The 11,254-nt window shown below is 40.7% G+C and overlaps 1 protein-coding gene across 1 annotated transcript; it reads right to left on the reverse strand.

The window, feature by feature from the left end:
• Window positions 1–2,471: 2,471 nt before the first annotated feature.
• LOC148025094 (tobamovirus multiplication protein 1-like) lies at window positions 2,472–10,613 on the reverse strand. Its single transcript, XM_087694802.1, has 11 exons — window positions 10,127–10,613; window positions 8,700–8,790; window positions 8,557–8,609; window positions 8,375–8,467; window positions 8,199–8,270; window positions 8,045–8,117; window positions 4,219–4,264; window positions 4,049–4,112; window positions 3,634–3,687; window positions 3,440–3,517; window positions 2,472–3,162 (listed from the first exon to the last, which is right to left on the reverse strand). The coding sequence occupies exons 1-11, from the start codon at window positions 10,277–10,279 to the stop codon at window positions 3,073–3,075; spliced, it is 867 nt and encodes a 288-aa protein (XP_087550928.1). The 5' UTR covers window positions 10,280–10,613; the 3' UTR covers window positions 2,472–3,072.
• Window positions 10,614–11,254: the final 641 nt, after the last annotated feature.

An 11,254-nucleotide genomic window follows, 5' to 3' on the forward strand; every position in this document is an offset into this window, starting at 1 on the left:
GCAGCAATTAAGAAGATAGAAATTGGATGTCATAGAGTGACTTTTGGCATTGATACATTCTTTCAAGGTTGATGCCTCAAATAATCATGTTTTACTTTTTGTGTTTATGCAATTGATATATCTAATTCAAGGCTTTCAACTCATGTTTTTTATCATTAAGCAAAGCTTGTAGAGAGCTTACATGATAATAATCATCAAACACATAAATTGAATTAGAGCAGATTTGCCTCTTTTGCAAGAGAGAATGTAGTAAGACTACAAGCTTCTCATGATCACATAAGTTGAACAAGTCGGAATAGGTAGAGGACTCCATTGAAGAAGGGTCATGGCTAAAAGAGTATGCGGATGTACATGGTCACATGTTCACAAACTATTGTGTGTATGTGCAAATAATACTCCATGCATTTATTAGGTCTACAACTACATTTTCCTACAAGCAACACAACTCCATGTATGTTCTATATGAGTTGGTTAAAAATCAAATCTAATGTCATTGTCACTCTAGATGCAAATATCAATGAGGATAAGGTAGAGAATCTCTTAGTGCATTTTCCTAGAGACAAAAGCCCAAGAAGGGATGGTATCACAAACTCACTCTTGAGGAATATGCAAAATTGTTGGAATCACCTTTGAGAATTGTGTGAAGTTTGGAGAAACAGATTTATGTTTGATTTTTGGCAACACAACATAAGGAGTAAGACATATGGTCAATGAGGAGCCTATGGGTAGGGAGAATCTATATTTTCCCACTTGTTGACACTTAAAATACGCATGCCTTGTTGGATTTCAATAGATAAGTTGTATCCTTGAGAGAGAGTGTGTGTGCTGTGTGTGAACTCCAAAGAAGACTACAAGACTAGAATCCATTGTATGTCTTGCCATGAATAAAATTAATAGACAAGCAAACACAAATATACATAGGTTTCTGAGCCACCTATTATCTAAAATATCTAGATGACTGTTATAGAAGAACCTCGATAGATGAATGATGCTATCTCCTAAGGGAGGGGGGGGGGGGCAGCCTTTGAGAACGTCTAAAAGTGAAGTATGATGACCATATCCTCGAATAATCCATGGTGAAACCAAAATGGTGATTATAATTAACTAGATGCATGCCATTTGTTACAAATAAAATATACAATAGAAACGCAAACTTACATGTATACAAGAGCTCTTAACTCTCCTATCAAGGTTACTAGGAAGGGACCTCAATATATGCATGTTGGCCTTAGGAGAGGCGCTTTGAAAATGTTTGGTGGTGGAATGTGATGGCCCACATCCTCACATAGTCTTGTGGGCAAGGACTAGAGCCACAAGACAAGACCTCGTAGCTCTCCACGACATTGTGGCTTTACCAACGGTCACCTCAAGTGGTCCTCTACTTAGTGGGACAAGCCATGAGGCAGTTTTTAGCTTGAACATTGTCAATGGCCAAAAGCGGCCATCAACATTACCTTTGGATGTGGGTACTTGTAAGTTCGCCTCTTTCCTTCCACAATCACAGCTAATTTCCACGCCACTGGCATTTGCTTTTTTCTCTATTTTTCCGTAGTTCAAGAACGCTTTAATTAACTTTAGGCTAGTGCAAAATGACTTTTAAGAACCAAACTATTAAAGAGTGCGCCTCTTAACTTGTCTAAAGTTCGACCTTGTCAGATAATTTGAAGCCTTTAGAAAAGACTCAACTCAAGTTAGCCCAACCAATTATTCAATGACGATTCAGCATCGTCAAGTGTAGCGTTGTAATAGCATCGGCCATTCAGCACGCCTCTTAACTCTTTACAAAGTCCGCCTCTTAGCTCACGTTAATTGGAAGCCTTTCCAAAAACCCTCGACTCAGGCTACCTTACTTGAACCGATCTTTCGATGAAGATTCGCCATGCTACCGATAACCATGTGTACCATCGTAACAGCACACGCCATGAAGGGCGATGCTAGCAAAACGTGTTCATTCAATCATCAATTGAAAAGGGGCCTACATATTCGATCATCAATTGGGATAGGAGCATCTGTATTCAGTCGATTATCAACTTAGATGGGAGAGAGGCGGCACATACGCAAAGAAAGCTGATCAAGAGCTTCGAGATGGGGTGTGTAGACACTACAGCTACCCTTCTTGCACAGAGAAAGAGAGAAGGCTTTACACTTCTGTTCTTTCATTTTTTCAGACAGAGAGAGAGAGAGAGAGAGCTTGGGCAATAATTCTGTAGCCTTAATAGCAGCTGTGTGATATTATACAAAAGCATTTAGCTAAAAGCAACTGCAGGTATTACAATTTAATCTCGATTTATTTCCAGCTACAAATCACAGCTGGCCTACTCAAAAGGTCTCGTCATGTCTTTCGACAAAAGCTATTCATCTACACTCTTAAGCGCACAGCTCCAAGTGGCTGGGTTGTCTACTGCTACAAGCTCAGCAATGGGGAAAACAACATTTTGCTTCAAGGAAGCTCAACTGGACTGTTACAGGAGTTAAATTTAAGAGGTCATCATCAAATCATCTATGACACAATCTGCAAAACAGATTGGCACATGCAACATTTCAACCATTTGAGGTGACATCATCCTGTGAAGTCCAACCTGTTTTAACTACAATGGCTTAAGCCCAAAATCCGACCCTGGGACTCGAATACACATCATATCCTCCAATGCGTCACACAACCCCGCACCTGGAGAGTCCTTAACTATGACTACTGTACTTGCAACTTGAAAATGAGTGTAGGATGACACCTCTAAATGAATAATCATTATTCCAAAAAATTGCTCCTAAACTGCGTGTGAAATGTCCTATCTTCTTCACAAGGATTACAGCCACATATTGCCAGGTCACCCCACTTGTGAAACACACATCTTCACACCTATCCGCAGATTTTCATTCACAAAAAGAATGAGCCACATGGCCATGGCGTTTACGTTTGCAAGTGCCTCCTCCCCTGGTAAGCAGACCCAGCACTGGTTTTTCTTCAAACCAGAATCCAAAGATCAACCATCCAATCCATGTATGAAAATTGTCAAGGATGATATCTCCTAGGATAAGCCGAAATTCTCCTTATTAGACCAAGTTTTCCCTTCATCAACGGATAGCATGATATCCTGCAGCACGCTTAGGGGGTAGCTTCCGCAAGATAAACAGAACCAATGCTGATGGAAGAATCTCCACAAGCTGCAGCACATCAAATAAGGGAAATTTTCAGTGAAACCTAATTAATCAAACACTAAATAGAGTTCGCATTAAGGACAGCTACACACAGATGGCCCAAAAAGCATTGCCCAGATCTCAGTCAAAGTTAGTCACAAAATGACAATTTTGAGTTGCTGTCAGTTGTAATTTAAGAAGCTGACACTCTTCATTGCCATAAGTTGTTGGTCTCAAAGCAGATTTCACACTTGAAGGTCTCCATTCTATTCTAAACAGTCATAAGCACAGAGGGCCCCCTCACCATATAGTAGATTAGGTTCAGGATAGGATGGGAAAGTACATCCAAGTCAGCATCTTCATCAAATGCTGACAATGCCACCTGAATCAATCAAGCAGACATCAAGATTATGAAAGCGGTCACTGGATCTGAGGTCAATGTTTTGCAGTTCTTGAAACAATTTGCCAAAGACAAATCTCATTTGATTGAGTTCTTACAACAATGGTTCTGATTATAAAGCATGTGAAGCATATGGCTGTGACAAATCCAACCTGCAGTAGACAGTTGAAGGGGTCAATCCACACTACTAATAGGGGAAAAATAACTCAAGTCAATGTGGCAGATGCAATCATTCCATAAAGATTTCTCACTATAAACTAGAGCTGAATCTGGCACTTCGGCAACATGCCATAAAAGTTCATTCAATTAAACAGCTCTTCAATAGTATTTTCAAGCTCTGCATACATGACCTCTCCATACAAATGCAGATATTACAAGCCATTGCTCAAGCCTCATGCAAAACATGCATAACTCCAAAAAAAAATTTCTGTCCTATGCATCAATGGTGCTACAACATGCACATTATAAATTCCTCGGTACCAACCATGCGTACTACAACACTAGCATGCATACCTCCCTAAGTTTCTTTCGGCGACCTTTTGACTCTAAAGGAAAACGCCGAAGCATCAAGAAGAGCCTGTAACCAAGAGTTTTTAGAAATCACATCTGTTTAACAGTTCAAATACATCTACAGTAATCAGGAAGCATAAACTTAAACCATGTATGTAGCAACCACTTCTTACCTTCCACCATAAAGCAGGAACCCCAAAGCGGCAAAAAAGGATACAACTGCAACAAACCAATCTTTCTCAGTGTGTATCACACAACCTTCAATGTAATAGATCCTCTTTTTTCACCCTATATTATCTTGTTACCACTCAGGGAGCACTGCCATTCATTGATTTACAGCAAAATAGAACACAAAAGTACTTCCATAACCACATCTAAATGACTGTTGAAGATGGATGCTTCACCTTTACTGCAAACAGACAACCTGACTCTGTCATCTAGTCATCTTTCTACATTGACTGAACCATAAGTTTGGCAGATAATTACTGAGAATCCTATCTTCTTCCCCTACCTGCCCCGTAACCTTACACTCTACTCGGTTCTGACTTTTTCTTTCAAATACTCCCTATCTTCTTTTCTTGATTAAATCTCAGTTTTGCTGCATAGTCGTTATTTCCTTGAGCTCCATAATCCTGAATGACTACTTTTTTCAAAAAGGATTCCCAGTACAAAAAGGAAAAGCATCTCAATAAAACAAAGTATCTGTGGAGATGGCAAGATTTGCATACTCTCAGGCAGAGTAACAGCAGAAAGTTGTGGAAAGGATGCAATATTTTATCTTTTGATGCCCTTCATGCAAGTGGGCGACTTTACAAGTAAAATCTCAATAAAAATATGGCACTAGATACCCATGTAATGGCCCCTAACCATAGGTGTGCAATGGAAAACTGGCAATTAGGTACCACGCACAACACAGACTGCAGAAAAATAAAGATGTGCATGTTGTAGCTCTATAACTTGTCTAAAAATAGTGGTATGGAAAACACCTTTACCACAGCAATTCATCAGCCACAGAGACCCTCTCCATGAGCTGAAGTATGCTGTGTACTTTGGTCTTTGTACAATAGTCACAACTCATGAACCTGCTCAGGCAGCCAGCAACAATGCTCTTTTTTCTGTTCTGTAATAACACTCCCGTAAGAAAAAAAAGAAGCAAAGCCTCCCAAAATCTTTGCAATTTGTTTCCCTCAATTGATTCCAAGCAAATCTTCACTTCATAGTAACATGGGACGGGGGATGGGGGACAGGGACAGGCTCAAGGATAGGAGACAATCAAACGAAAGCGATGGGGACAAGGGGTGGGATGGGGCAAGGGACAGCATGCATAAATAACATTTCAAATTTCATGGTTAACAAATATATGCATGTGATGTGGTGGGCAGATGTGTGGTTGAATGTGTACTACCAAAGAACACATGCATGCGCATGCATGCATACACGTATTTTCAATTGTAAAAAATTTGTGTGCAATGTGGGCTGATTTGGTATGACTTCATACAAAAGCATGCTGATTTTGTATGTGTATATGTGTTACAAAAGGGGGAGAAACAAAAAGAAAACTAACATATTAAACTCCTCAGAAGAAGGCTGAAACACCCCAAGAAAAAATCCCTTGTCAAAACCATCCCCTATCAGTCATCCATAACAAGGGCACAGGGTAAAGGACTATCAAGACAGGGAGATAGCTGTGGGGAATAGGATAGGGGACGTCTTCAATCCCATTTTGGTATCCCCTTTCAATAAATCTGTCAGAGATGGCATTTCCGCATTCCAAGACAACCCTTCCCTGTTACTGTGCTTCTTCCACCTCAAAATGCTAGTGACCCACATGTTGTGAAACTATTGCTTGGACGATATTCAAATTTTTGGTGTTTTTTGCTGAACCAAAAGATTTGTCAACCATTGTTGTACATTTCCTATGATAAAAATAGATGCTTTGTGCACCTTGGGCAACTTAGTATAATTTCCATGCAAGTAAGCAAGATAAAGCTTTCAGATTGTCTTCTATTCCATTGAGGGTCTCAAGCTTTATTGATTGTCCTCCATCTTTGTAGTCTTCAACTTTTTCCTTCAAAGTGAATTTTTCACAGACAAGAGGGCTACAAATACTTGCTGAAAATTACTACCTTGTCTATTAACTTCAGTACCCAAAACAAAAGCAGATTGTTTAACTAGTGCATTGGTGAAAATCATTGTGCTTTGTCCCACAACAAACTAAAAACCAATCGGTTGTCTTCCAACCACACTAGGATCTTGGATCAATGTCTCTTGGTGCCTTGCTTTTGCTAGCTTTGAAGAATTCAACAATGCAAAATTAGATTTCTTCAAAAGCTAACAAAGAGTTTCCATTGCACTAGCGAACTGAGGAAGTATGTCAACTACCCTAAGCAATTTTTCTTTGAAAAAAGCATCATCCACATCACTCCTCTTGAGCTCCCTAGACTCCGAAGCACCAACATCCATCCCAACCCCATGTACTAGAGGACCAAACTTCAATCCTACTAAGCATGCAAGCAAACATCTCCTCCAAGAAACCTCACTTGTTCAAAAAAATTCCTACTCTATTCCCTATGAGACATCCTTCCAGAATGGCTTTTCTCTTTGGCCAAAATTTAAGACTTGAAGTGCTTGCATCTTGAGAAACCATAGACTCACCCCCTTAAGGAAGTTGGCGATGCCCCCACAATGAAACCACAAAACCATCCTCCAATGAGCCAAAGAGCAATCAAATCTCACTTGCAAACACTTAATCTTAAAAATTGCAATTCAGCAATAGAAAACAAGTCAAACAATGGATCTAGAATACCCATGCATCTCCACACAAAGAAAGATCGGTCCCCTTCGTTATTTTGAGGGTTGCTAACCAAAAGTAGTTGGTAGTTGTTTTGATCCCCAATGACTAACCCTCTTTTGGTGATAGGGGCCACTCAAGGCTAGCTATAGCAGACTTGGTTGTGGTCAAGGTGATTTGCAGAAAGACTAGGCAATTGGAGGCTTGCAAGGATCTTTGCCTACTTGTGTACTTATATTAAGAGCATGCATCATTAGTCTCAACCACCACCATTCCCCCCAATGCGTGCAAGTGTTGTTGCATCATTCCCTTGGCCGCCATCTAGCATCGACTAGGGTGATTTATGGCTGGTTTTTCAACATCAATGAGCAATTTTGTTACTTGTGAGCCGTGGCTAACTATTGTTTTCCTAGGTGGCTAGAAATGAAAGCTAAAAACTAAAACCCATTGCTTGTAAGTTGTCCGCCACAAACAGAAACACGGGTAAGTAAATTTCAACACACCCACCCACCCCCCCACCCCCCAAGAAAACAAAACATTTTTCAAAAAACCTACCAAAAACAAAGAAAAAATACCACAATCCAAATGTGTGTTTCAAAGTTCCCAAAACATTTCAAGGATCCAAAGCATTGTTTCAGCAACTATGATAACACGGCAAGAAATGTCAAACGATTGTTACATTCTCCTTGTAAATGTTTCACAACTCTAAAGCTTGGTCATCATGGTAAGAATCCCTTTTAACATATGGGCTGGTTTCTTTTTCACTTGATCCAAAGGTGATGATACTTAGCAAAGCTATTTCTCTTCTATGCAGTCAAAAGCAAGTGTATTATAGGATAGGTGCACTAATTCTGTAATGGCAAGCTCAGTTCTTTTCATACGATGGCCAAGCAAGGCAATGAGTATGTTTGCCAAATAAAAGGATATCAATTTTATGACAGGTGAAGACCTGCAAATATATATACTAACAGCTAATGCATTAAAATTAGTGGGCTGTGTGGACAAGTTGATTGCATGCAAGCAAGTAAAGAGAAAGTAGAGCAGGTGGGCTGCACCTCTCTGCCAAAAAAAGGATTAATGTTCATCAATTGCCTCATCTATTTCAAGCCGCCTATGCCTTAACAATCTAGTGAAGCGATGGAATCATATTTCCTATGAGCCACCATGATAGACTTTCGAAACCAATACCCATGGTCCAGACGTCTCACCTGCAAAGAACAATCTTGCAACTGCCAAACTCACTCCATTATAGCTTAACCATTCATAGATCCAAATCACAACCTGAGATAAAAGAACAGCTAATCAATAAGAGGCTATAGAAGCTTGACAAGCAATAATTCAAAGACAAGCTTGCTCGACTACCTGTATGAAATAAATGGCAGCATTTATCATCAGAAATCCAGGCCGTAGCCTGTTAGTAGGCAAGCTTCTTGCCTGGCATAAACACAAAACCAGATCAGACTTTCAATGCTACAGAAATATACTTACAAACAAACAAGATCCACAACACAATTGATGCGAAGTGATTGGTCATTGACCTGGTGATAAATCTCTGCCCAAAACAAGACAAGCAAAGTATAGGTTGAGAAGAAAAGAAGCCCAGGTAGATCCAGAAGTATAACCCTGAAAATCTGCAATGCACACGGCTTATGAGAAGACACTGACTTCTGTGGTGACCTGCCTTTTAGGAACAAAATCAAGTCCTCAAACTAGACCTTACCCTGACATGGAATGAGAACACATTCAAGTAGAAGCCAAATACCAATGCTCGTGCTGTGTAACCAACACAAAACGTGTAAGAGGTATTGCGGCATAAGAACAAACACAAAAGCAACAGAACGCATGTCAACAGAAAAGACTTACCAGCGTTTACAACAAAATTCATCAAGTGGAATACTTTTTGTGTAGTCCAACCATACTCCGGTACTCGCCACTCTATACGTATGAGTTGAATCTACATATTTACAGACATATATGAGTCGCAAAAGAAAATTACAAAACCCTGAATTCATTTCAGCCACAAAGCATCAAGGAACAAATAACTAGAAAAATGGTTGAGCAAAAGATCAGACTGCAGCTCCACCTCATCCAGTTGCAAACCCTCCCCCAAATTATCTATTACAACCGCCGCAGCAGATTAAATATTTTATGATATGCTGCATTATCTTCACTCCACCTGTGGAATCTCCAGGTGACTCAAGCTTTAGTGTTATATTTCCTAATGTGATGAAAGGTTCTCCCAATTGACAAGTTTAACATGTATAGAATATGAAGAATGTGGATATTGATGCACTATGTACTTGTACAGGTCTAGCCTACAGACATCGGAATAGCTTTATTCTGATGAACATAGCATAAAGGAACAAACAACCAAAGAACTGGTAGAGCAAAGAATCAGGCTGCACTCTCCCTCCCTCCAATTGCCAACCCTCCCCCCAAATTATCAATTGTGAACATTGCAGAAGATTAAACATGTTATGATATACCACATTATCTTCACTCCACCTATGTAGTCTGCACTAACTCAAGCTTTAGTGTTATCCTTCCTTATGTGATGAAAGGTTCTCTATGTTGGCACATTTTTTGAATATACGATATAACAAGTGATGGATATTGATGCACTTTGTACCTATACTGATTCATCCTGGGTTTATTCTGCATGGGCATGAGCAAATGTAGATATTAATTGTCAAACCTAGCATTTGTCCATATTCTTCATCTGAAGATCAAGGACATGATATAGCAGTCACAAATCTAAACTGCATTTGCAGTTGCTGTCTCACAAAGTAGAAAATAGTGTGATCTCTTCCATTGTGTCCCCTGTAAACCTGGCAATTAAGCTCTGAGTCTGCTTTCCATAAATCCACAGATTTGAGGCGGCTTAGTGGCACCAGGTCTCACTCAGATGTGTGGCGTTTTAACACTCCTGATCAACTCTCCTCGCTCATGAGGACATGACCATTCAAAACTTATATTTAAGCATGAAAAGACACGAGCCAAGCAGAGCGATGGCCTCCAGGTCTAAAAACTTAGGTCCTTAATGTAGGCTCTCGACAAATCAAGAGTCTTGATGTGCTTTTCTGAAAACAATGTCTGAGTCAAGTTCCGAAGAATTTCCTCTCTCCTAATCAGAGCTTAGGTTACTCCTGCAGCATCCCCCGCGCATAGGCAGTGCAGGAAAATAATCGATTTAAGCAAGACATCATCAGAGGAGCCGAGCTCCTGCTGCTGCAGAAGGTTCAATGTAGGATAAAGAGAAACAAACCAAAAGAGACAGATGTAGTTCTTACCAGAGCAGCGGCACCGACGAGCGAGTATGCAGCACAGAGAGTGTAGAAGACTCCATCCTGCCAGGAGCTGGAGGCATTGACGTCGTCCCACCAGCTTCTGAGAGCTTTGGCCACGGCATGCTGATGCTCCAGGAGCGAATTGAAGACATCCATGGCGATGACAGATCTCGGAGGGGCAGGTCAGGGGGAAATCATCAAGGGGGGGAGGGGTGTGGAGGAAGAGTCGCTGTGGCAGATGCGGAAGTCCGGGGAGCGATCCGCATCAAGTAAGGGGGAGCCTGAGGAGGCGGGGCAGCCGCAGAAACCCTAATTCCTTCCTTAGCTGGGATGGGAGGAAGGAAACAGAGAGAAAGCAACCAAAGACCATGAATTGAGAGAGAGAGAGAGAGAGAGAGAGAGAGGGGGGACTTCAATTCCAAATAAGTTTATTATTATTGATATTGATTTAAGACAGTCCCTCGAGACATTGAATCCTGATTGGTCTATTAATCTTCCTCTCTTTGAGCGCGAGGCTCTGTGAGGGGAAAAGCCTGGCTCCCCAAGAAGTCACATGCTTGCCAACTCACCCTGCTGACGTGGCCTCCTCTCGCCCTTTTTGTCACTCATTGTGAATGTCCTATGCTTAAGGGGCTCAATAGGAAGAGGCCTCCCCTAAAACCTCCTTTCTAGACATAATATAACCTGTTCCCACCACCTTAATGGTTCCCAACTATTCGAGCATTCAGAGCCGCTCCGCATTCACCAAGGCTTGATCCACACATGCAAGATCATCTGTGTTATAAAATATAACTTCCACAGCATTGAAATTTGCACTGCCAAATAGAAAAATGAACATAAATTAAGAAAAAAACTTTGCACACACAAGAGGTGGTTGCGATCCTTCTTGGACCATCCCTTCAACCATGGCTCAAAAGGGTTCTAGATTTGAAACCAATTGCAATTCACACCGCAATGGAAACTTACAAATTCAGCAACCAAATCGCATCTTGCTTCTTTTCCCAACATAAGTGGGAATGTGTCCATAGTTGTATTTATAGAGAAGCACATGAGTTAAAAGCGTTAAACTTATTGATAGCATTAACCTCTCTTTTAATCATCAGTTTTCCATGAAGCATGCACTTCATTACC

The sequence above is a fragment of the Lygodium microphyllum genome, chromosome 15 (genome assembly GCF_053477565.2).
Source record: "Lygodium microphyllum isolate KBCC chromosome 15, Lygodium_microphyllum_v1.1.10, whole genome shotgun sequence".
NCBI classification, from domain to species: domain Eukaryota; kingdom Viridiplantae; phylum Streptophyta; class Polypodiopsida; order Schizaeales; family Lygodiaceae; genus Lygodium; species Lygodium microphyllum.

Excerpts from the sequence above, each read along its gene's own strand:
- LOC148025094 (XM_087694802.1), bottom strand. The coding sequence starts at position 10,279 with ATGGATGTCTTCAATTCGCTCCTGGAGCATCAGCATGCCGTGGCCAAA. Across the intron at positions 4,265-8,044 it reads TGCAAGATTGTTCTTTGCAG|TTGTATCCTTTTTTGCCGCT; the intron begins GTGAGACGTCTG and ends GGTTTGTTGCAG. Across the intron at positions 3,163-3,439 it reads TGAACCTAATCTACTATATG|CTTGTGGAGATTCTTCCATC; the intron begins GTGAGGGGGCCC and ends GATGTGCTGCAG.